At 41.8% G+C, this 26,839-nt stretch overlaps 1 protein-coding gene and 1 long non-coding RNA gene across 10 annotated transcripts in view; one reads left to right on the plus strand and one right to left on the minus strand.

Annotated features, from left to right (window-relative positions):
* Positions 1 to 18,151, plus strand: part of ELAVL4 (ELAV like RNA binding protein 4) — a 108,216-nt gene extending 90,065 nt beyond the window's left edge. For 6 of the 7 annotated variants that reach the window (XM_081193231.1, XM_081193234.1, XM_081193230.1 and 3 more), the window contains exons 4-7: positions 4,195 to 4,348; positions 12,220 to 12,445; positions 14,337 to 14,375; positions 17,330 to 18,151. In XM_081193231.1, coding sequence (XP_081049357.1) covers positions 4,195 to 4,348; positions 12,220 to 12,445; positions 14,337 to 14,375; positions 17,330 to 17,657 — 747 coding nt within the window. In that variant the 3' untranslated portion in view covers positions 17,658 to 18,151. The remainder of the gene's footprint in view (positions 1 to 4,194; positions 4,349 to 12,219; positions 12,446 to 14,336; positions 14,376 to 17,329) is intronic. The other variant, XM_081193232.1, reaches the window with a different exon arrangement.
* A 129-nt stretch (positions 18,152 to 18,280) lies between these two features.
* The window catches only part of LOC308586559, a 110,152-nt gene continuing 101,593 nt past the window's right edge, over positions 18,281 to 26,839 (minus strand). For all 3 annotated transcript variants that reach the window (XR_014007937.1, XR_014007938.1, XR_014007939.1), the window contains 2 exons: positions 21,643 to 21,825; positions 18,281 to 21,001 (listed from right to left, as the gene is read on the minus strand). This is a non-coding gene — a long non-coding RNA (uncharacterized lncRNA). The remainder of the gene's footprint in view (positions 21,002 to 21,642; positions 21,826 to 26,839) is intronic.

The following is a 26,839-nucleotide window of genomic DNA, read 5'->3' on the forward strand; positions in this document are numbered from 1 at the left end:
ACATTGAATGTAAAAGAGGCATTAGCTCCTTCGTATAATTATTAGAATATTTGACTTAGAGGACAGCTTCCATGAAAGTTAAAGCTCAGATTGCTTGGGTATTGAAGTTTGAATACATGTAGTTTTCATTCTCCAAGTCTTACATCTGATGTATTTGTGCATGTCACCTGAATGAGTACTTTCCATTCCCCCCCCCTCCACTCCTTGCGGTCTTATATGTATCTTAGGAGTCAGAATTAGGACAAAGCTATGATCCACATATAGGGATACAGGTGGCACTGTAGTCTAAACCACAGAGCCTAGGACTTGCCGATCAGAAGGTCGGCGGTTCGAATCCCCGCAACGGGGTGAGCTCCCGTTGCTCGGTCCCAGCTCCTGACCACCTAGCGTTTGAAAGCATGTCAAAGTACAAGTAGATAAATAGGTACCGCTCCAGAGGGAAGGTAAACGGCGTTTTCGTGTGCTGCTCTTGTTCGCCAGAAGCATCTTTGTCATTCTGGCCACATGACCCAGAAGCTGTCTGCGGACAAACGCCGGCTCCCTCAGCCTATAGAACGAGATGAGCGTCGCAACCCCAGAGTCGTCCGCGACAGGACCTAACGGTCAGGGGTACCTTTATGATCCACATATTTTTAAGACATTGCAATGGCAACGAGTAGTATTAGTATATACAGATGAATGCATGAAATTATGTTCGCAAACACAGTTTATATAGAAACACTAGGACTTAAAAAAATAGTATGTATTATTTAGGCTATGAAATTTTGAGTGGCACCTGTGTTGGTATGGTATAGTTAAAATAAAAAAGAACCTTTGCCTCCTTAGACAATGTTATTGTGACATCCGTTTTTGTGAATTACAACACACTTTATCAGATGCATGCCATGTTACCCTACATTCACACAAGTGCTTAGAAGAAATGAAAAAGTCTGTATATAGTAGAGCCAGAAAGTCATTACAGTTAGGGGATAACAGTAGGTGTTTGCTAAATTGCTATGAAGAATCTAATTTTTTTCAAGATAAAATCAAACTCTACCTGGACACTCCATTGCCTCTAGGTTGCAAATCAAGAGTACCCTGGCAATATTCCTACATTGGTGGTGGTGAGTAGCCAGGCTCATTTGTTTTTTGTCAGAAGAAATATAGTGAGTACTTTGCTGCTAATACACCTTAACAGTATGTTGTTAATTCTCCTTTTGCTCCCCAATCCTTCCTCACAATGCATGGCCTAGTACATTTTTGTGCTTATCTGCAAGACCGTGTGAGATTAGAGGAAGAAAATCCAGTGAGTAGGCAGTTACAGGATCACTGCAGGCAGTCTTTCATATGTCTAATGCCTGACTAAATATTGGGATTTTTTTATTACATCCCACAAAGGAATAGAACTGATGCCTGTATTTTGTATGTAAGCCTTTTTTAAAAAATTGTAATCACTGGAGAAACAAAATAGGAATTAACTTGATAAATATAAAACATGTTTTTGACAAGCTATGTTTATTGTAGCTAGTTTTATGCATACACAGGTGTTTTTAAAATGCTGAAGTTAGGCTGACTTCCAAACCTTTGCTACCTAATGGCCCCTCAACCCAACACTTATAATCTCTTTCACATGCAGATATGCCCATTTCCAGCATATGAGGATTTGTTTACTGGGGTAATAATATTGTGCAAGTATTACAAGAGGAATAGCCAATATATCTTTGACATCCACCTACAACCTTGCATAGGGAAATAAAAGAAGAGAGCAGTAGCTCTTTTCCCAAAACAATTTGGGATGAGGTGTAAGTAAGGAAATTGTTATCTTCACAAACCCATTGTGGAGAAGTGTACATTTGCCACATCACAGGCTTTGCTGATGACGAATGATAGCTGATGGGGCTTGAAGACCCTGTGTCTCAGTATCCTATGCCTCTGTAGAGTTTTGTGAAAGACTCGATGTTCCCTGAACCTAAAATTTGAAAACCACTGTCATACACTATAACCAGTCCCTCTAATTGTTTGTTCCCTTTTTATCACAATTCTTTTTAACATTTATATTTATATGCACTGGGATACTTTAGAAAATAAGTTATGTCTGACTCCTAAATATTGAAATGTGGTTTTAAATTCTTTGCAGGGTAAACGTGTGTAACGTGTTGATCTTCTTCTAATGAAGATTGTGGAGGCAAATATTAGTCTTTCTCTGATATTTTCTTTGTTGACTCATCTGTTTTTAGAAGTGGAGAAAATACATAACATCTATCAGTTGCCTTTTTGAGAGATAGGTGTTGCTTGTCGTGTTACTGGCTTGGACCCCCTCCACACATGCTGTTGCGTGAATGTAATACAGCAATTTGTGGATAAGCTAGACTTTAAATACTTGGTTTTAGACAAAAGTGAAAAGCTTCACAAAGTGGCTGGGTTTGTATATTCGAGTATTATAGTGTGCCGAAAAGCTTAATCTCTTTATACTCTGTGTGGAATTGCTAGCAGTACAAGGAATGGGTTGGCAAAATGGCTTTTTGTAAGATGGAAAATAAATATTTTCAAACTGGAGCTGGTGGAAATAGGAAACCATATTGACAAATTAAACAGACCTCTATATATAAATCATACATTGTATGTTGACTGCAGTTATTAAAATGAATATTAAATCATTCTTTCACCGAAATGTGTTGTATTTTGCTAAAGCATTATTAGAATGCTGCATAATATTTTAATATGTATTGACTGACATCAGCTGGATGTTTTTCCAGTTTGAGGGGCAGTTAGAACTGAGTTGAAAATAGCATGATGCTGAGAATGGGTTCACTAAGCAGATGTTTCGTTAGTTATTCTGTAATGCAATCAGGGCAGATCCTGCCAGTTTAGTATGAATACATAAAGAGAAAATATCTCTCTGTAGAAAGCCTCATCTGTTTCTAACCATTAAAGCAAAACAACACTGAACCTGTATGTACTAGGTTCTTTCGGATTGTGCTGGATACAGTAAATCATTTTATACACCCACAGCCCAAAGGGGCAAATTTACAAAGCTGATGTGTGGGAGGCTGCACATTAATCTGCCTATCTTCAGTCACTGTTTTTATTCCTGCATTTAAGGACCTTATCCTTGCATGTGTTTTAAAATTATTTCCAGCTTTCCTTTTGTTCTCAACATTTTTTCTACTTCTCAGTTTCTATAGTAAGAGCAGGTAGAATCAAGTGAGAAGGTTATTTTAAACAAGCTGTCGGAACTCAAAAGGTTGAAAACAGTCTGTTAACCAAGTGTGTGATGTAAAGGTCTTTGTGGGATTTGTGCTTTTAAGCTTGTCCACATATGATCTAGGATTGGGGTGAGGAGTGAGGCAACCACGTTTGCCAATAACAGTAAATTGTTCTAGGTCATTAAAACAAAAAAGATGGGTGGCAAAATAACAAATGCAGTTCAGTGTAAGCAAGTGTGAAGTGATGCGTGTTGGGACAAAAAGGTCTTAATTTCTCTTAAAACTCATGAGAAACTCAGTGACTGACCAGATACAAGACCTTGGGGTCATGGTGGATAGTCGAACTGTGTGTGGCAGCTTTGAAAAAGCACTAATCCCTGGTGCAACTGCGTTTGGAAGACTGTGAACGGTTCTGGTTCCTCACCTCAAAAAGGATATTGTAGAGTTGGAAAAAGTTCAGAAAAGGGCAGCCAGAATTATTCAGGGGATTGAGTAACTCCTCTATGAGGAAAGGTTATAGCCTTTAGTTTAGAGGAACGGCATTTAAGAGGTGACATGGCTGGTGTTTATAAAATTATGGCATGGAAAAGGTGGGTCGAGAGGAGTTTTTTTTCTCCCTCTTTCATAGTACCAGAACTTTGGACATCCAGTGAAGTTGAATGTTGGAAAGCCCAGGACAGACAAAAGAAAGTACTTCTTCATGAAGCACATAAACTGTGGAACTTGCTCCCACATTTAATGGCCAACTTGGATGGCTTTAAATCGGGATTAGACATATTCATGGAGGACTCTGGTTATGTTCCTCCCTCACTGTTGGAGGCAGTGCTTCTGAATACCACTTGCTGAGAATGGCCAGAGTGCTGTTGTGTTTTTGTCTGCTTTCAGGCATCTGTTTTTGGCCACTGTTAGAACAGGATGCTTGACTAGATAGGCCACTGGTCTGATCAGCAGGTTCTTACTATGTTTAAAACATAATACACTATTTAACCACATGTTGTTTAACTCCTAGGTTTCCTATGCCCGTCCAAGTTCGGCATCAATCAGAGATGCTAATCTGTATGTCAGCGGCCTTCCAAAAACGATGACCCAGAAAGAGCTAGAGCAGCTTTTCTCGCAATATGGGCGCATCATCACCTCAAGAATTCTGGTTGATCAAGTCACAGGTTGAAAAACATTTTATTTATAAGCACATTTCTAAACTTGAATTTGTTTGGAAGAGCCTTCATTTGCTGTTTTAATTAAAGCTCTCAAGTGCTTTCCCTCTACTTTTTCTACACAGGAATATATATAAAGGAAATTGCATATTTAGATTTGCTGACAAAGGGAGGGGAGGTTGATAATCAGCTGTAATTTCCAAATGGTGGGTTGGGGAGAAATCAGTAATTTGGGGAAGTCTTGTAAATGTGTGATCAGTTGGAATGGGGGCAGGGAATTCTGGTTCAGGCTGAAATAAACATGGTGTCAGGGAACTGCCATCAGAGCATCAGGTGGTGGAGGGACTCAGGCAGGATGAAAGAGACTCAACTGCTGAAGCAGGGACCAGCAGGGGGAGGAGTGGGTCTCTGAGGGAATGCGAGCAGGAGGGAGGGCTCAGGGAGGCTTCCAGCGAGAACAGTGGGGAGGTATCGGAGTCTCCCATAGGGAGACCCATACCTCGCAGGAAACTGTCACGCCGTGAGTCCAGGAGACGCGTTTCCGTTAAGGAACTTCTTTGCTGGAAACGCTTCCGCAGACAGCCACTGTCGGACTCTACTAGTGACTAGAGCAGACATGTCTGAGGAGCTCCGTCACACACGGAGGTTTGTGGGGGCGCACAAACTCTGAGGGAGCACGTTTTCACGCACAAGCAGCTAATCAAACCCTCACAGCAGTCCGACAGTCTTTGTACGCTGCCTGTGCAAGAGAAGGCATCATGAGCGAACCAACCGGAACCGGAGGAGCAGGGGCTGGAGCTGGTCCAAGCTTGGAAGATAGATACCGAGCGTTGGAGGTTCAACTGGCCCTGCAGACGGCGAGGCTGGAGGAGAGAAGGGCTCAGGATGCAGACAAGAAGGGGAGAGCCACTCAATTCCCCAGAAAGGTACCAGGATTGGTGCAGAAATTTGGGGGGGACCCCAAGGACTACCATGCTTTTAGGACAGAGATGCAATATGCCCTTAATGTGCAGTTCGATGAGTTCCCTGATGAGGAATCGCGAGTTGCTTTTGTAATTGGGCATCTTGAGAAAGGGGCTAGAGACTGGGTTCGACCCCTAATGGCAACGCACAATGACATACTAAAGGACACAATGAAGTTCTTTCGTGCAATGGATATCATGTTTTCCAGCGATATTGAGGAAGGGGTGGTGCGCAGACAGCTAATGGCTTGTAAGCAGGGGAGTCGATCTGTCCGTGAATATTGGACTGAGTTTACCATGCTGATTCACAGACTGAGTTGGGATTTATCGGCGGCACCCGTTCAAATGCTATTTGAAGAAGGTCTTTCTTCGGGGGTGAAAGACGAGCTGGCACGGAGCCCCAGGGCGGAGTCTATGGATCAGCTGACCAAATCTGCGCTGACCATAGGAGCGCGGCAGGAGGCAAGAGCCTTGGAGAGGCGGGAAGGGAGAGGGGAACGTTGGAAGGAGTTCCGCATTCCAGACATTCCTGAGCCAGCTTTCCCGCCGGCAGAGCCGATGGAAATCGGAACAGCGCGCGCGCGCGCATTTTCAAAAACCAGCGAGGGAGCTAAGAAGGAGGGAAAGGGCCCCCGGAAATGCTATCTCTGCCAACAGCCAGGCCACTTTGCCAGAGTCTGCCCCCAGAGGAAGGAATGGCAAGGGATGGTGGGAGCTGTTGAGGGGGGAGAAGAAGGGGGAGCGGAGCAGGTAAAAGCCAACGCCTGGTTGCCACAATTGGGGCACTGCAGCCAGGCCAAAGAGCAGTGAAAGTGCCCGTGCCAGAAGCTCCTCGACCTGCTCTAGTGATTGAAGTGTCGCTAGAGCTGCAGAATGGGCACCCCCTAAAAATAAAGGCGCTATTGGACTCAGGCAGCTCCTGCAATTTTATGAGCAAGGAGTTTGCTGCTGAACACCAGATACAGACCATCCCTTTAAGCAACCCCCTGCAGGTGACCACGATTGATGGCAGGGAGTTGTTGGGAGGAGGAGTCCGCTTGCAGACTGTCCCAATGATAATGAGGGTGGCAAGGCACACAGAACTGATAGCGTTTAATGTGGCCACCCTGGGAGGCGCTCCCATTATTTTGGGAATGAGCTGGCTAGCTCTACATGATCCGCTGGTTGGCTGGCATCAACGAGTGGTGTCCTTTGGTTCAGCACATTGCCTAGAACACTGCAAAGGGGAGAAGGGTTCAGTAGGGGCCCAAGCCACCCTAGCAGGGACTGAAGTAATGGGGAAGGTGAAGGTACCACCACAGTATGCAGATCTCAGCGACGTGTTCAGCGAGAAGGAAGCTGACCAACTACCACCTCATAGACCCTTTGATTGTCAGATCAATTTACTCCCTGGAGCACAGCTTCCCGTGGGCAAGTTGTATGCCATGTCAGACAGGGAAATGCAGGAGTTGCGAGGGTTCATTGACAAGAACCTGAAGAGAGGCTTCATCAGAGAGTCCAAAGCAGCAGGGGGGAGCCCAGTGTTCTTTGTGGACAAAAAAAATGCGGACAAGCCGAGACTTGTATGTGATTTTAGGCGGCTGAATGCAGTGACTGAACCGGTGGCGTTCCCTATGCCCAGAATTGATGATATTTTGACCATGGTGAGGAAGGGAAAGATTTTCACAAAGCTGGATCTAAGGGGGGCGTACAACCTGATACGCATAAGGAAAGGGGATGAATGGAAAACCACCATGTTTACCCCTTTGGGGGCGTTTGAATACCTCGTTATGCCATTTGGATTACAAGCAGGCTCCGCGTGTTTTCAATCTTTTATGAACCACGTGCTGGGCCCTTTGCTCTACAAGAATTGCGTTGCCTTTCTAGATGATGTGTTGGTGTATTCTGAGAATGAGGAGCAACATGTGAGAGACGTCAGAGAAGTGTTGAGCAGACTGCAAGCCAACAGGCTGTGGGTCAAACTGGAGAAGTGTCGGTTCCATACCAAGGAGGTGGAATTCCTGGGGTACCGCCTGTCAGACAAGGGATTGGCCATGGATCCCGGCAAGGTACAGGCAGTGCTGGAATGGAAAACACCCAAAACCAAGAAGGATGTGCAGAGGTTCCTAGGGTTTGGAAACTTTTATCGTAAGTTCATCCGCAACTTCGCCCATCTGACGGCGCCCATCACTGACTGTCTCAGCAGTAAGAAGAAGTTTGTATGGACGGCGGAGGCGGAGCGAGCGTTTGAGGAACTGAAAAGGGCCTTCGCCTCTGAAGAACAACTTCTGCATGTGGATTTACGAAAGAAGCTAAGGGTTGAAACAGACGCATCTGACAGAGCCATAGGGGCGGTGCTTCTTCTGCAGCCGGGGAAGGAGGAGTCGGAGTGGCGTCCGTGTGCCTTCTTCTCGCGGAAGCTGAACAAATCCGAGAGGAACTACACGGTGTACGACCGAGAACTGCTTGCTATTCATGAGGCGTTCCGGAGATGGAGGCATCTGCTAGTTGGTGCACAACATAAAGTGCAAGTGTGCACGGACCATAAAAATCTAGAGTACTGGAGAACGGCGCGAGTGCTCAACCAAAGGCAGTTGAGATGGGCCCAAGAGTTCTCCAAATTTAACTTTGAGATTTGTTATGTGCCAGGCCCAGAGAATGTTAGGGCGGACGCTCTCTCACGCAAACCTGAATATTTGGAGGGGGAGGGAGCACCCGAAGAAACCCATATCATTCCAGAGGACCGCTGGGTGTGTGGGGCGACTTTGGTGGGGCAAAGGGAATTGGTAGAGGGTACGGTGCAGGATGCATACGCCCAGGGGAAACTCAGGGATCTCAGAGGGGAGGAAGACAAACCCGGTGGTTTTGAGGAGAGAAATGGGGCATTGTATTATAAGGGAGCGTTATATATACCTGAAGGGGAATTGAGGGAGAAAGTACTCAAGCAGCTGCACGATAGCCCCACAGCAGGGCACTTTGGGCAACACAAAACCATGTGGCTGGTTACCAGGGAATTTTGGTGGCCCAAGGTCAGGGAAGATGTGCGGGAGTATGTGAGAGGGTGTGAACAATGCCAAAGAGCCAAGGGGGAGAGGCAGGCGCCGGCTGGTTTATTAGAACCACTGCCCACGCCTGAGAGACCGTGGGAAGCAGTGGCAATAGATTTCATGACTGATTTGCCAAGGTCTAGAGGGAAAACAGCCATCATGGTTGTAGTAGACCTGTTAACTAAAATGGCCCACTTCATAGCCTGCTCACATGCGGTTACAGCAGAAGAAACCGCCAAATTGTTTGTAGAGAATGTGTTTAGGTTGCATGGCGCCCCCTTGAGGGTGGTTTCAGACCGAGGGAAACAATTTACTTCCAGGTTCTGGAGGAAGCTCATGAGCTTACTGCATGTAGAGGTTAATTTCTCGACGGCCCGTCATCCTGAAACCAACGGGCAGGCGGAAAGAGCAAATGGGGTTCTCCAACAATATTTGAGGTGTTATGTTAATGACAGAGAGAATGATTGGGTGGAGAAGCTGGCGTTGGCAGAATTTGCCTACAACAATGCAGAGAACGTGTCCACGGGGATGAGCCCCTTTTTGGCTAATCACGGGTGCCATCCCAGAGCCTTCCCAGGGGGGGAGGGGGAGAACTGGAGCGTTCCAGCTGCAGAACAGTTCGTGGAAGAAATGGAAGCGATCCATCGCCAGCTCCAACTCAACTTAAACAGGGCTAAGGAGGAATATAAGAGGCAAGCAGACAAAAACAGAAGGGAAGGTGAAAGCATCAGGGTGGGGGACCAGGTGTGGCTGTCAACCCAAGGGTTGCCATTCAAAGGAGGTTGTAAGAAATTAAGACCCAAAAGGCTGGGTCCGTTTGAAGTCATACAGCAGGTCAATCCAGTGGCTTTCAGGCTCCGGTTACCGAACCACATGAAGCTGCACCCAGTTTTTCACAGGTCGTTGCTGTCACCGTATAGAGGAGACAGTGAGGGGAGGGTCACTAGGGGACCAGCAATGGAGGAGAAGGAACACAGCTACCATGTAGCGGAGATCCTCGATTCCAGGTGGAAGGGAGATCAAGTAGAGTATTTGGTAATGTGGGAAGGGGAACCGGAGTCGGAAAACACCTGGGTTAGGGCAGAGGATGTCAATGACGAGGTTTTAATAGAGACTTTTCATCAGAGGTTCCCACGTAAACCTCAGCCTGTAGCAAGGTTCCGAAGGGAATACTTTGCCACCACCGACGAGGAAGAGGAGTTGGAGGGGTTCCCAGATTCTGAAGAGGAGGAGGATTCAGCTGGCCAGGACGACGATCGATGGAGAGAATTGTTCGAGACGTCAGAAGATGAGGAAGATTCGTTTCGGGGTTTTAGCCCTTCACCTCCCAGGGGGGAGGAATTGGGAGGGGGTGAGGGGGGCCCTGGAGGGGAGGTGGATGTCAGGGAACTGCCATCAGAGCATCAGGTGGTGGAGGGACTCAGGCAGGATGAAAGAGACTCAACTGCTGAAGCAGGGACCAGCAGGGGGAGGAGTGGGTCTCTGAGGGAATGCGAGCAGGAGGGAGGGCTCAGGGAGGCTTCCAGCGAGAACAGTGGGGAGGTATCGGAGTCTCCCATAGGGAGACCCATACCTCGCAGGAAACTGTCACGCCGTGAGTCCAGGAGACGCGTTTCCGTTAAGGAACTTCTTTGCTGGAAACGCTTCCGCAGACAGCCACTGTCGGACTCTACTAGTGACTAGAGCAGACATGTCTGAGGAGCTCCGTCACACACGGAGGTTTGTGGGGGCGCACAAACTCTGAGGGAGCACGTTTTCACGCACAAGCAGCTAATCAAACCCTCACACATGGTTTCATCAGAAAAACATTTGGACAAATATGATATTCCATATTTATAAGAGGGAAAACAGCCATATGTTTACAACTCTATATCAATTTTTAAACTTTTTTTTTACGTAACTGTGTATAGGACCATAAATGTTCGTATATAGGTAGAGTTATTAAGGCTGTATCTTTGTAAACAGCAGAGAGATTACATAATTAAATAGTGTATGAATTATTTAAATAAAATAAAAGGGTTGCAATTGCAATAGGTTTCTTTAAAGGCCAACTTAATGCATGCAAAGAAATAGAGGTAAACAACAGAATGGGGAAAACCAGAGATCTGTTCAAGAAAATTGGAGATATGAAAGGAACATTTTGTACAAAGATTACCATAATAAAGGACAAAAGTGGTAAGGACCTAACAGAAGCAGAAGACATCAAGAAGAGGTGGCAAGAATACACAGAGGAATTATACCAGAAAGAAATGGATGTCTCGTACACCCCAGGTAGTGTAGTTGCTGACCTTGAGCCAGACATTCTGGAGAGTGAAGTCAAATGGTCCTTAGAAAGCACTACTAATAACAAGGCTAGTGGAAGTGATGATATTCCAACTGAACTATTTAAAATTTTAAAAGATTATGCTGTTAAGGTGCTACACTCAGTATGCCAGCAAGTTTGGAAAACTCGGCAGTGGCCAGAGGATTGGAGAAGATCAGTCTACATCCCAAACCCAAAGAAGGCCAGTGCCAAAGTATGCTCCAACTCATTTCACATGCTAAAAATCTATGCTTAAAATTCTACAAGGCAGGCTTAAGCAGTATGTGGACCAAGAACTCTCAGAAGTGCAAGCTGGATTTCGAAGGGGCAGAAGAACCAGAGACCAAATTGCAAACATGTGCTAGATTATGGAGAAAGCTAGACAGTTCCAGAAAAACATCTATTTCTGCTTCATTGACTACGCAAAAGCATTTGACTGTGTTGACCACAGCAAACCATGGCAAGTTCTCAAAGAAATGGGAGTGCCTGATCACCTCATCTGACTCCTGAGAAGTCTCTATGTGGGACAAGAAGCTACAGTTAGAACTGGATATGGAACAACTGATTCGTTCAAAATTAGGAAAGGAGTACGACGAGGCTGTATATTGTCTCCCTGCTTATTTAACTTACATGCAGAATTCATCATGCGAAAGGCTGGGCTGGATGAATCCCAAGCTGGAATCAAGATTGCCGGAAGAAATATCAACAACCGCAGATATGCAGATGACACAACCTTGATGGCAGAAAGTGAGGAGGAATTAAAGAACCTTTTAATGAGGGTGAAAGAAGAGAGTGCAAAATACGGTCTGAAACTCAACATCAACAAAACGAAGATCATGGCCACTGGTCCCATCACTTCCTGGTAAATAGAAGGGGAAGACATGGAGGCAGTGAGAGATTTTACTTTCTTGGGTTCCATGATCGCTGCAGATGGTAACAGCAGTCACGAAATTAAAAGATGCCTGCTTCTTGGGAGAAAAGCAATGACAAACCTAGACAGCATCTTTAAAAGCAGAGACATCACCTTGCCAACAAAGGTTCGTATAGTTAAAGCTATGGTTTTCCCAGTAGTGATGTATGGAAGTGAGAGCTGGACCATAGAATTGATGCTTTTGAATTATGGTGCTGGAGGAGACTCTTGAGAGTCCCATGGACTGCAAGAAGATCAAACCTATCTATTCTGAAGGAAATCAGCCCTGAGTGCTCACTGGAAGGACAGATCCTGAAGCTGAGGCTCCAATACTTTGGCCACCTCATGAGAAGAGCAGACTCCCTGGAAAAGACCCTGGTGCTGGGAAAGATTGAGGGCACAAGGAGAAGGTGACGACAGAGGACGAGGTGGTTGGACAGTGTTCTCGAAGCTACAAACATGAGTTTGACCAAACTGCGGGAGGCAATGGAAGACAGGAGTGCCTGGCGTGCTCTGGTCCATGGGGTCACGAAGAGTCGGACACGACTAAACAACAACAATGCATGCAACACTTTATTTCCTGTGGTGTTACGTAACTTCCTGTGGCCTTGTGTAGTAGGTTCTTGAAACTTTCCCCCCTTTCTTCTTTTGCTTATTTAAATGCAATATTCTTTTCCCAGGTGTTTCTCGTGGTGTAGGATTTATCCGTTTTGATAAGAGAATAGAGGCAGAAGAAGCCATAAAGGGACTAAATGGCCAGAAGCCTAGTGGTGCTACAGAACCGATTACTGTGAAGTTTGCTAATAACCCCAGTCAGAAAACAAGCCAAGCCCTCCTTTCCCAGCTGTACCAGTCTCCCAACAGACGCTATCCGGGACCTCTCCACCACCAAGCTCAGAGATTCAGGTAACATTCTCCAAATAATTTATTTTATTGTTGTTATAGGTTACTTTTCAGTATCTTATGACTGGGAGTTCGGTGGGCCATCTTTTTGCAGGTTCCTGAGTTGACAGAACTGTGGTTTGACCAGATTTTGTCGGGCAAAGGAATGATAGGACAATCATGTAAACAAGAAAAGGAATATGTGTGAATTATTACCCCACATAAAAATGAGAAACAGAATTCATTTTTCATTTATACATGGTGCATTGATACAAAAAGATACAAAACATTAACATAGCAGTAGGGTAATTAAAAAAAAAAGCCCCAGTCAAGGGAACTAGAGATACAGTAAAAAAAAAAAACTATGTACTTGTTGCCATGTGCCCCAGGATATGATTAGCTTGCAGCAATCCCTTGTTAAGTAAAAGGTGCAGGAAGCAGGTTATATACTAGATCTTTTCCTCTGGCAATCAAAGTTGACAATACTGATCACCTGTTAGATGTCTCTAACACAGTATAGTTGCCCTGCTTATGAACTACTGTTGTGGGGACTTTCCCTATTCATGGCAGCCTTTTGCGTAAACTTGTTTCTACATTTGGATTGGTTTCCATAGAGAAAGCATTAGTACCTATTGGCATTAAATGCCTGCTTTTGAAGTGCTCAGATAAAGTGCAAATAACACACAGCTTTATTTCAGTATGTGTTCATTGAGTTTAATACATATATAGATAGAAATAAGTGGCCTCCCTCACACATAATACTAAACCATGGTTAGTTTAACCAAAGTGGGGTGCGTTTGAGTGTCAGCCCATGGTGTTTTTTTCTGGTACCATCACAATGTGAAGCCATGGTTTGTTGTTGACTACACAAATCCTAGGTTGTTTTAACTGTGGTTCAATGTTATGTCCTCTCTCTCAACAGTCTTGCCTAATGATGGTTTGTTTGGCCACCTTTCCTACATGCTTGCCGAACTGTGGAGGCAAGAGGAGCTGGAATGTAAACCCAAGTTCTGGGGAAACAAGCCATGCCTTGTTTACTTGTCAGTTGAGACAAATTGATATCTGCTTAAACTAACCAAGGTTAAAACAAAACCACAGCTTAGCATTCTGTGCAGATACAGATTTCTGAACAGAATATTCACAAATTGTTTCACATTTAAAGCATTTACAGAACACTTCTTGGTTTTTCTGATGAAGTGTGATGGATGTTACATTTTTATTTTAAAGTTAATTGTTCTGAACAATGTAGCTAATTTCATTTCGTTATTTATTGCCTACAACCTTGACCCCTTGGGAAACAAAAACCCATTTGCCTAATACATTAATATGGAAAGCTCCATAATTTTTTAAGTTGGGGAGGCCTTTATACATGCTGCATTGTGACTGCCCAACATACTAAACATTGTCAACTTTGTTTAATGATCTGATCTGAAAAATGTTAGGATAATCTGCTCTGGCTTTTAGGCATCAAAAATAATTTCTCCCAACAAAAGAAAAATGTCTACAATACTAGTACAATCCTAAACGGCTGCCACCAGCGTATTTTTTATTATTATTTCTATTTACAGGTTTAATGGCAATGGAAAGGTAAATAGTGGAAATCATAGCAATAGTTACAATTTCAGGCTGATATAGTGTGCAGAAGCAAAACCGCAAGGGAATTCTTCTGTGATGAATCAAATTGTAAGATGGTGGAATGTTACCTTTCTACATTACCAGCACATTTTTAAATGTCATTTGTTTATTGTGGAAGTAAAAGCAGCTCTATAGCTGCTGATTCATTAGACCCGCTAGATGTACAGGAGTTGATGTTATGAATTTCTTCTTTGAAAATGGAGCATTATTAATAAAAGTTCCATTGAGCAATCTTGCCATCTGTGAGACATTAACCCAGAGACCCTCCTTCTCTTTTCAGGCTGGACAATTTGCTTAATATGGCCTATGGCGTAAAGAGGTAATTAGAATTGAACAGATTGCCAGATGTCCATGTTGGCACAGATTGGTGCTATAATTTTTTTTTTAATCACTAACTTTATTTTGTTTTTAATTCTTTCCTTTTTTCCCCCCACCAGCATGCCAAATGTTTTCTGTCTTTTCGTTTGGACTTCAGTTCGTTTTCTTTAACACCATGCACAAACACACACACACACACAAAATAGTGTGTGATTTTTGTGTGCATGTTCTACTTTTTCTTTTGTTACAGGTCTTCTAAGATGGTTTAGGTGCAACAGCTACAAGCATTCTGATTTCCTAAGTGTATTGTTAAATGACTCTTTAAAAGTCTCACTCAATCAGAGTTTATTATAACAAAGATTTGGTGTCACTGGGCTTATAGTGTGAAATTGTCACTGAAAATGTGACTCAAACCCAATATTGTTTAGAAAGGTAAGGGAGCTACCCAAGTTTCATAAAATGCTGTAACTGTGTGCACCTTAATCAGGCCTCTTATTTTCTTTGTTGCAGGTTTGACAAGTGTTTCCAGTAATTTGGAGCTTGTGGTTTGCCTTCTTTTAAGTTAAATTGCTTGTTCTGATTTTTATTTCATAGTGTCACTACTGGAAATTTGAAAATACTGTCCTGATGGCATGAAACTGTTACATTAGTATGACTTCTCTGTTAATAATCCACATACATCAGCACAGAGGTTAAAGGACTGTTTCTCACATTTATAATCCAAAAATTCTGTATGTATAGCCTCTCACCGTATCATGACATGGTACATACACAGCTGTGTGCACACATGCCCAATTGTGATCCATCCATGTTGAAAAAGTAGGGTGTGACAAAACAGGCCCACCCACTCCAGTCTTTGAGATGGGGTGGGCTGCAAGGCACTCTGTGGATTTCCAAGTAGGACAGAAATTCACCAGTCGGGAAGCCCCCTCTCCTTGACACCACATTTGTCACATCCGCAGAACAGAATTTGATCATTAGCATTTGCCAACATTCCTGCGAGGTGTGAATGGGGCCATTCTCCTCCAGATGGCAGACACAGTAGGGGATATGCCCAATGAGGGAGATGATTTGGATGTGCTTTTGCTTTTTTAAAAAATAGATTTTATTGATACATCAGAACAACAATAAAACTGGGGGGGGGACATAAATAACATAAAATTTTGACTTCCTTTGGATGTGAATTGATCTCTCCTAGTTAATGAAATGAAAATTTCTGGGTGCAGATATTTTCTTAAAGGGACAGCGTGAGGTGGGTTGGGGGGCTAGCTTTTTATTACAGGGTGTAGGTATCAGAAATATAGAATGTCACCCACAGACTGCAGGTATATTTCATGCTGCATGTCAATACTGTGTAGGTGCAGCCACACACACGCAATATTTCTGGATTGTAGCTTTGAACCAGCACTTGGTCTGCCTTATGAAATCACACAGGGTGGGGCAGCCATGCTCCCCAACATTTAGAGATTTTCAGCTGTTTTATACATTCCCCAAGTCTTTCTGATCATTGTACTCCTGGCAGGGTAAAAAACATCCCTACTGCACTTTAGAAGTAACAGAGTACCTATTTTTCCCTGCACAGATTCAGGTGAGAGTGGTCACTTCAGAACTTACCACCTGGTGCTTGAAAATATGAACTTAAACTAGGGCAGTTAAGCAGTTTTGCTTGAATAATCTAAGCGTTAAACTTCGTTCCTTTTTACCTCCCCGCTTCCCTTGATTTCTGGGGTGGTTGTGGTGCACCAGTTACAATCGGCTTAAATTGCATGCTACCGAATACTACCTCCCCATGTGATTTCAGGTGACCATGTGGTAAGTTTTTAAGCAGCTACCATATAGTTTCTGGACACTGGAATCCATCCAGATCAGGGTGCTAATGTGAACTAAAACTCCCATCATCCCTGACCATTCACCACCATGGCTGGGCCTCCCAAATACTAGAGTCCACAACAACTAGAGGGTGTCCTGCTGACTACCAGGACCTAGATATTATATCCATGTAGGGCAAAGATTTGCATGAAGCAGTCTTTAGTTTTCACAACTTGTCGTGTTAATGGTATAGCAAGTAATAAGTCTAGTAAATTACAGAAAACAAAAGTGCTTTCTGCCCTCTGTGGGGGTCAACAGTTGTGGTTCAGCTAAGCTAGCCCCACACAGCTTTAAATATATCTGTGTAAAGAGACAGAACTCACACATGTAATACACATTCATATTGCACACAACATCTTAGACAGGATAGCAATGTTTTTTTCTAGGGTCTCAGTAGTTACAAATAAAGGTACTTGGTAATTCACTGATGCCTGTGTGAATACAATAGAATTGTAGAGTTGGAAGGGACCCCAAGGGGCATTTTGTCTAGAAGTCTGCAATGCAGACTTCTAAAGTATCCATAACAGATGGCCATCCAACTTTGGCTTAAAAATCTCCAAGGAAGGAGAGCCCACCGCCTTCCGAAGGAGTTCGTTCCACCGTTGAACAGCTCTTACTGTCAGAAAGTTTTTCCTGATGTTTAGTCAGAATCATCTTTCTTGTAACTTGAAGCCATTGCTTTGGGTCCCAGCCTCTGGAGCAAGCTTGCTCCATGATCGAACCCATTAAGCTTTCATCAGGCAATAAAGGTAGTAGCTACAACCTACTCCGATAAAACCATGTACTAGATCACAACATAAAGGAGACTTCATTTGATTGCAGGGTGCAGCCAAGTTCTCCAAGGGAACCACTAATACACACTCAATTTCAGTTCCTTATAATTGAGTTCAGCAGCTGTTGTTTCAGAGGCATTTAGTAGTGCTTTTTAAACCGAACATTACGCCGTGTGCTGAATGTGCGTTCTTCACTGCAGAGAATTTAACAGGCTCTTTTTCTTTTCTTGGTCTTGGTTTTATGTAACGTATGCTTGAAAACTGATCTGTAGATTAGCCCTCCTCTCTTTTTTTGTCTTTGTTAATCCGATAGGTTTTCTCCGATCACCATTGATGGGATGACGAGCCTTGTAGGAATGAACATCCCTGGCCATACTGGGACTGGGTGGTGCATCTTTGTCTACAACTTGTCCCCTGACTCCGACGAAAGTGTCTTGTGGCAGCTCTTTGGTCCCTTTGGGGCAGTCAATAACGTCAAGGTGATTCGCGACTTCAACACCAACAAGTGCAAGGGATTTGGCTTTGTCACCATGACCAACTACGATGAAGCTGCCATGGCAATTGCCAGCCTTAACGGATATCGCTTAGGAGACAGAGTATTGCAAGTTTCCTTTAAAACCAATAAAACCCATAAATCCTGAATTTCATATCCTTAATAATTATTATAAATATATATATATATAAATATATATACGAACAAACAAACAAAAAACTTTCAAGGCTTATACTCAACCATGGACTTTTATAAGCCAGTGTTGCCTAAGTATTAAAACGTTGATATCCTGTGAACAGGAAAGGATTTTATAATGCTTAGAAAAAAAACAAAAAACCTTTGATGCATTGAATGTTCTTTCATAGCTGTCGTTGTTGAATATAATATACATAGATAACAATGTGCAGGGATTTTTACCCGGCCAGCTAGTTTTACTACCTTCCTTGAAGGTGGGTCTTTTTAAGATGACCATTCACTCATTTGAAAAATAAATAAATAAATGAAAAAAATCTAAAACCATTTTTACAGACTAATGGGATTAGCAGATTTTGCTCTCTTTTTTTTCCAAAATGTTTGATCCAATCAGATTGGTAAACCCCCAACATAAATTAAAGAGGAACAATAAAAATTGCAAAATGAAGAGAGAAAAAAAGAAACATAATTTTGCAACTTTTTTATTTTTCCTTTTTTATTTTATATCATGTGAACTAAACAGTCTTCTGTTAGGGATAGGGTAAAAGGGGGGGATACCTGATGACATAACAGTTTAAATAACATTAACAATGTTGCCAAAGAGGTGGTCTCTTTGCTGAAAATGGGTTTCAAGAAAAATCTATTTTTATAAAATATAAAGAATTTTTACAAGAGAATCTGGATTTGAGAAAAAAATATTTTGACTGGCTAATTTAGGGGAAATTGACAACTTTGTCATGTTCATACTGCACTGGTAACTTTTTAGAGATCAAGATGTGTGTTTTAAACTGGATTAAGTAGATTGTTTTTTGAAGGATGGGCTACAAACAGATGATCTTCGTATCTTTTCATAGCATGTAATAAAAATATTAAATACAGAACGGGAGAGTGTTCTTCCCAGGCACACAGTTACCCACAGTCAAAACCCAAAAGCAAGGAGATGAGTTGCAGGGTGGTTTTTCTTTAAGTCATCAGTATGGGATATCAGCAGAACAAAAGTTTTGGAAAAAAATTAATTTTAATCAAAAAGTTCCTTTCTTTGAGCAGTAGGTGCTACAAAAATTATTTACATATCTTAGTATCATAGTTAAATGTAACGTGTTTAGAGGGGGGAAAAGTACATTTGCTTTAAATTTGTTAAGAATTTTCAGATTCACTTTCTAGCCCATACTGATATAAATTGGGCTGTGTTGGCACATTTGAAACACTCTTTACGTTGCTTGAAACACTTATTTATTTAATTGCTGATGTGACGCATATGCCAAAATCAAATATTGCTAGTTTGGCTAGTCTACTTATTTGTTTACTTAAACTATGGGAAGAAGCATATTATTGTGTCATTTTGTTGTGTGTGTATGTGTATATATAATATAAATATATATATATATATATAAAAAGAAGTTATTTTTTTCCTTTTGGTTAACTTATTCTAAGTTGTAACATTTTGCTAGTTTCGTTTGTATATGTCTTAAAATGTTTTCTTAATGATACTTAAAGTGGCAAGAGGTATCAAGGTAACCTGTGTAGAAATATTGTTTGATATATTGTCATGTTTGTCGTGAATTTTTTTTTCTTACTGCACAGTAGAAAACAACAACAACAACTGGGTCTTTATTTTAATGTAATTCAGATTGGGGAAAACAGAGCTAAGGGAACAAAATGACTGAGGGAGTCCTCTCCCATGTTCAGTGCACTGATCCTTTTCGTATGTTTGTGCTTTGTATGGTTATATATTTAAAACAAAAAAAAGGTCATGCTCTTCCCTGAGTACTAGAAACAGTTACTCGCTATGCATAATCTAGTTGATAGTTAAATTTGCTATTGCTTTTCTTGTCTTGTTATATACAATTTTTTCAATACCAGTTTAGTCTTAATGGTAATAAAACGTTATGGTTCTTTATAACTTGTGCTTATTTTGTGCATCCCCCCCCGCCCCATGCTTATACCCACTAACTGCATGTAAACTACATACTGGTTTTATTTCATTTATTTATTTTCCACACTGAAGCAGCAAACATTTTGTAGTACAAGAATAATTTAACAGCAAAGGCTTTGCATCCTAAATGTCATCAGTTCATTTACATTTTGAAATGATTTTAAATTTCAAACGAAACAAAACAAAAAAACAACAACCGAAAATGCCCTCATTCAATGTTTGGGGAAAACCTTTCTACACCATCTGCTGTGAATGAGCGGAGTTTGCTGGGAAAGTTTTGATGCAATTTCTAAGCATTAGTGGGGAAGGCATGTCAGAATCTTTTCTCTACAATGTGTTTTACTATCTGAAATTTAAAATAAATAAAAAAATCTTTCTTAGGACCAGGCAGTTGTATATTTTAGTTATAATGTATTACTTCATGTTTAACTTGCTAGTTTAGATCATTTCTGAGGGAAAGTATTGTAAATGTTTTTTTTCATAACCTTGTTGTGTTTGAATTATTTGTATTTAAATTGTCCAGACAATAAATGAAAGTGTGTAGAATGGCTATGGACTTGCCATATTTTTAAAAGTGTTCAGCTGTTTTCATAACCACAGCTTCATCCATATATCTTAATAGTTTTTAATCCTGTAGATCCCATTTTTAAAATTCTGGTTTCATCTTTCCAGCCCTTATAACTTTTCCATGCATGAAGTTAAGAATGAACTTATTAGGGGCATATGCAGGCACTAAGATTTGCCTTGAATCTGTCTGTTTCTGTACTTGCTCTGCTTCAATCTGTGTTTTGAGTTCCAAAGCATTCTGTATAAAACAAAGTTGTGTGTTTTCCCATTAACTGTAATGCAAAAATCTAAAAACATCTAAACAAATTTACCATATTTTTTTTTTAAAAAAAGTAAATGAAATTTACAGGTACAGGGAAGTCTCTCAAGAGTGGCCTTAGCCTCCCAAATTGCAGACAAATAGTTCCAGGGATGTTTTAGAGGAATTAAACGGAAGCCAGTTTCCTACATAATGCCCAAGTCTCTCTCATCTAGTATGTATACATTTTTTCCTCATAATTATAAGCTGCCAACCAAAACCAGATTCTCTTTGGGATAAGGTGGAACAGTGTCTGTTCCTCAGGAGCTGTGATGATGTAGCTGTAGGTCTTTATTGTCTGAGTGATGCTTGTCTGCAAAGGGCGGGTCATAACCATAGAAGCCCTAGCAGTGAAAGGCATTTCTCATGGCTTTTGTTAAAGATTAACTATATTGCTAGTGCAGAATAGAAAAATAGTACTTTCTACTTCGTGATCACAGTTTTGGAGAGAGTGCTGCTGAATAATCCAGTCAGAAGAAACAAATATACTGTGTGGCAGCTGGAAAATAAAATGTGGGAATCATGGCAGCCAAATCTTGTTCCTAACCTTAAGTGTTTGTAGGGATCAGAGAGTATCCACGATCCACTTGGGCCTCTTGAATGGCTTCTTCCCCACCTCACTGGTTTTCCTGCAGTTCTCTCTTTTAGTTAAAGCTGAACGGAATACAGGCTGAGCCCCTGATGAATATTACCTCCTTTGTATATATCCTGACAATGAGAAACCACAACATAAATCTGATGACTGACTGACTGACTAACTAACTAACTAACTAGGAACAACAACTTGGGAGTGGTAGTGGATAGCTCAATGAAGATGTTGCTGATAACAATTTCACAGGATTTAGTAAACCTGGTGATTTGAATGGCATCAGAGAACTCACTTAAGTGATCAACCAACCTATAATCACAGCACCTTAAATGGCCATAGCCCCTGGAATTAGAATTTCAAGAGTGAATCAGTCTCTAAGCTTACTGAAAGAATCAAAACAAAATAAAAAATTCCTTCCAGTAGCACCTAAGCGACCAAGTTTGTTATTGGTATGAGCTTTTGTGTCTATGCACACTTCTTCAGATAGAATCAAGAAAGAATTCTTCAGAAAGAATCAAGAGCACTTGGTAACATTTAGACTTTTGACTCACCTGCCTTGTATCCTTGGTTAAGTGGCCATACACACAAGACGCATTGACTGTAGTATACAGAAACTAGTAGAGGGATCTAGAAAACTAACAAGCCAAAGCAAGTTGAATCTGGAACGCCGGAACACCTGGAACTCCTGTTTCAAATGATGTAGTTATCTTAACCGTCCAATGATAATCTCTAACCTGTGTAAAGAAGCAATGAATCACTTCAAATAGCATGAAATAGTTTAAATGACCATTTGCCAGTTGGCCATCCATTTTGAATCCCCGAGTGTTTGTATATTTTGTAAGCATCTGGAGTCCAGAGAGACATCGCTCTGTTCAGCATCTCTGCTACAGTACTGTCTTGAGCAACCTTTGTTTGCTTCTAATGCGCATAAATAATTGGACGCTGTGGCTGCATGAAATCAGTTCATTTCCCTCATACTTCTAAACCCTATTGGAACTTGCATAGCAGTAGTGTTTGCTGAATTATGATCCTCTAGGTTGTCCTAGATTTCAGCACTTTCCCATGGATACCTTTAAAGCAGAGATGAGGGATCTGTGGCCCTAAATGTATGCTTGGATTACTGAAGCTGGAGTCTAGCAACATGGAGTATCACAGGTTCCCCTTCTCTGCTTTAAAAAGTAGCAAAATATTTTTACCTTCATTTGGAGTTTAAACAGATTTCTCCACTTTGTTTATAGCCCGGATAGCCTCCTAGAGGTTTATATGAATCTCATAAATACAAAAATTTGCTCCACATTTATCTTTTCTTCAGGTTCTGTTGCTAATTGGAAATACATAAAACTGCAGCACTGCTCTTCATGTCCAAGCTTTGGAATAATATATCAGCTATCTGCTTGATGGTGTGCAGTTATACAGGACTTTTACTAATAACAAATATTTCTCTTTTTTTGCAAGAGATTAACAGTAGTGACAATAATTAGTTTCATGCTGTGGGATGAGTTTTTGCAGCTTACGGCCGTCTTAAATAAATTTGAGTATTCATTATAACATTGCAAGATCATCAAGTTTCTTTATGTGTACATTGTAGATCACTGATCACATGATGATTGTGGATTATGTGTGGAAGGAGGTTGCTTGTATTCCAGGGAGAGTGGAATATAGAAACTTTATCCATGTATTTTATGGGTGCTAATTAGTGGAAACAAGTCCACCAGAGGTTGGGAACTGCAATATTGTCCCCAAATGTTGATCTTTTTTCCTTACGAAGAAGACATAACTGTGTGCCCTCTGGGCTATGACTACTGGAATCCCCGATTCTAGACAGCTTTCTCTCATTCTCATATCTTTTTAAAAAAAGAATTGCTACAATAGTTGCTCAAGAGGCATAGATACCTTTCACTGAAGACAACCTCCTGAGGGGACATCAAATCTGGCTAGTCTCATGAAAACTCACTGTTTCCTTTTGACCCTCAGTGTCTAGAAGTTTCCAGCATTAGATACAGAAATGTGACAGAGAACAGGTACCCTTCGCTATTCTCTTTTACTTCCCAACCTTGCTTGCTTCCAGTCCCAACCTTGGCCCAGTTTCCATTGTATCGGAACAGATCTAGGTATTGCTCTCTGATGACTACTATGACTGAGCTGTCAAGAATTCATGTCGGCTGACTCCTTTGTGATAACTAGCCTATTCTAGACTTCACCTCTGCTGGATTTCTGTTGATACCTGCTCTTGTCACAGCCTGGAGCTGACACTTACCTTAGGTAAGGAGACTGATTTTAATCGTGATGATGCATAGGTATGTTCATGGTTCAATAACAACATCTGCATGACCACAGAGCTCTAGAAAATGGATACTGTTAACTTGTCAGATATTTCATCCTGTCACTTGTATTTGATACACAACTTCAGTTGCACTACCAGAAAAAAAATAGTTTGGATCTGGGCATCCTTCCAACAACTGCAGTGAATATAAGAGTACTTCACATCCACCGGTTTTTCTGCAATCAGCTCTTCCCTGTCTTCATTCAGTGCTTCCTGCCTACCCGTTTCATCTAATGGTCCTGATGTCAGTTTTTGGTGCTCTATTTCTGACATAAATTGCTACATTTATAATAAATATTTGCAGTAATGTGAGTGCCTATAATTTACTTCAGTTATTAGAGCAGGATTGTCCAAAATGTGTATTTAATATGAAGCTCTGCACCCAGATAGTGTCTGTGTGTGTGTTTTCCCCAAGAATGGTTAGCCAAGATTACTATAGTCACATCTTGAGCATAAGGATATCTTGCTAATGTTTAAGGACGAGGAGAGATGAGAATGGGTGATGAAAACTAAATCCTGCTACTTTTTCATGTTCCTAAACTTTTTCTGAGATTCGGTATTTGTCACTATTGTAGGCAATACATTTGGCTAGATGAGTTGCCTGTTTGCCTAATAGTATGGTGGTGCTTTAACCATGTATTTGGTATTGACCGTTTCCAAACATTTTCAAGCACACTTAAGTTCTCTGTAAAAAGCAAGAAGTTATCTTTTTTACATTTTCATTTCTTATTTCAAAGAACTCTGTAGGATATGGAAGCTTGTGGAAAACAAGCATTCTGAGAGCTCCATTGTACTGCGTATAATTGAACACTGATTGATTTCCTTAGCAACCTTCTGCATAGCAACATCTGGAAAAACTAATACTCCAGCCAAAAATATGACACTTATTTACAAGTGAATTTCAAATTTACAACAGCAGTAGCATTTCAGTCTAGAAGACATGGCTGCATTTACTGACTAATTAAAGGAAATACTCGAAACACCAAATCTTGTGTACATCCTTAAAAACCACAAGCATGAATTAGCTTTTAACAAATAATACAATTCTGATTTTAAGTCTCAGTATGAAGCACTTAATTAATTTTGTAGGATAAGGAATCTGTCGCAAATATACAGCACTTCACCCACTCAACACCATCTGCTGTGGAGAATTAAATGTACAACTCGCAAATGAAATCCTACAGAGCTGGTGCAAAAAGGTCTTTGCTTGAATTTAAACAAGGCTGTGGAAACCAGCAAACACATTGCAAAAGATCATGAAAACAACAACAAATGTGTCCATCAGTGAGTCATTCTCACAGTGGTTTTTCATATACTGGTTCTGTTGCAAGAACATTTGCACTTGATGCTAATTTTCCATATGCAAAATTCTTGCTTCAGCTTCTGATTGTACTGCCTTGCTTTTGCCAAAGCTTTCAAACATATTAAGTCTATGATTAGCCCAGCAATGTAAGCAAGAGTTAAGAAAGTAATAAAGTTATTTACCATAAAACCAAGTTGTCATTTTTAAACCATTCTTCTGAGTGATACCTGGGTATTATTTAATTTCCGTACCTGTGCCTATTAGGCCAATTTAAGATGGATTAGACATTATCAATGAAACATATTGTCAAATTTTAAAGTTGAGATTGTCTATTTGAAAATTTGGCAGATGTGGAAATTGTAAATCCTGTCTCACAAATCTGTTCAGAGTTCTTCAATAGTGTCAGCAAGCAGATGTGATCCACCTGATATACTAGGACTTTCAAAAAGCTTTCAACTAGGTACCTCCCCAAAGACTCCCAAGTAAGTTAAGGAATAAGAGGAGAGGTCATCTTGTGGATCAGGAACCGGTTAAGTAAACAGGAAGCAGAGAGTAGGAATGAATGGACAATTCTTCCAACAGGGATGTAGAAAGGGGATTCTTCCAGGGTAAGTATTAAGACCTGTGATTTTTAACTTGTTCATAAAGTGTTCAGGGTGGCTTAAACGAGATTGTGAAGAGCTCCAAAGGGGCTTCTCCAAACTGGGCAGTAAAATGGCAAGTGCAATTAAATGTAATCTTAATTTCATATCTACATTCATGGGGTCTGAACTGGTGGTGACTGACTAGGAACAATAATTTGGGAGTCGTAGTGGATAGCTTGATGAAGATGTTGCCCCATGTGTGGCAGCTGTGGAAAAGGAAAATTCTGTGCTAGGGGCCATTAGGAAAAGAGTTGAAAATAAGACCGCCAATATAATGCTATCATGCAAATCTATGGCGTGACTGCATTTGGAATACTATATGAACAGTTCTCATCACCTCACCTCAAAAAGGATATTGTAGGGTTGGAATGGGATCAGAAAAGGGCTGCCAGAATTCTCATTGGGACCAGTGGCAGAGCATATCTAAATAGTGCCTGGGTTGGGGGGGCATGGAGGGAGCTTGCTGTGGCACCTGGGCAGGGGTGTACTCGGGCGCCCCAGTTTAGGAGAGTGGGTGGCAGCCACTCTCCGCCCCCAGGGAAGGAGGCGCCTCAGCCGGGCGCGCCACAGCCGATCTCTGGAGTTGCAGCCAGTCACTGCAGCTGCTCTGTGCCCCAAATCAGGATTGACCCTGGGAAGGAAGCAAGCAGCTGGGCGTGCCAGGCATGGGAGGACATGCAGAGGGTGATCTTCACCCTCCGTGATCTCCAGCCCCCGCTGCCAGCAGGATGCAAGGGGGGTCTCGGGTTGTGCCTGGTTCGTGCCCCCCCGATTGTGCACCCAGGGCCCTTCCCACACTACGCCACTAAATGGGACTGTTAACAGCCTTTAGCGCAGTCTTTCTCAACCTGTGGGTCCCCAGATGTTGTTGAACTACAACTCCCATCACCCCTAGCTAACAAGGCCAGAGCTCAGGGATGATGGGAGTTGTAGTCCAACAACATCTGGGGACCCACAGGTTGAGAACCGCTGTTTTAGAGCTTTTAAGTTCAGAGAAAAAGCAAGTAAGAGAGATGGTAATATATGGTATAGGGAAAGTAGATGGAGAGTATGCTTGTCTCCAATCGTTATAGCACTAGAATTCATGGACCACCAATGAAACTGAATGTTGGGAGACTGTACAGGCAAAAGAAAGTACTTCCACGCAATGCATAGTTAAACTAGGGGCATGATGGTCACCAACTTGGATGGCTTTACAAGAGGATTAGACAAATTGATGGAGTATAGGGCTACCAATGGCTGCTAACCCTGATTTCACAGTAGAAGGCAGGGTGCTTCTGAATATTTCCACCCACTCCATTTTCTGTTCCTTCCAATAAGTCTGCATTGTTTGCCCATTTAGTATGATCAGTCCATTTTGCACTATTTGGTGGAAGTCCCTCCTAGATCTGCAGCTCTGCAAACACTGTGGTCTCCCCAGGCCTGCTTATTTCCTATTTTGCACGGAGAGTACCATTTTGGCTGCATAAAAACAGGTA

Source organism: Podarcis bocagei (assembly GCF_964188305.1).
Source record: "Podarcis bocagei genome assembly, chromosome: 5".
NCBI classification, from domain to species: Eukaryota; Metazoa; Chordata; class Lepidosauria; order Squamata; family Lacertidae; genus Podarcis; species Podarcis bocagei.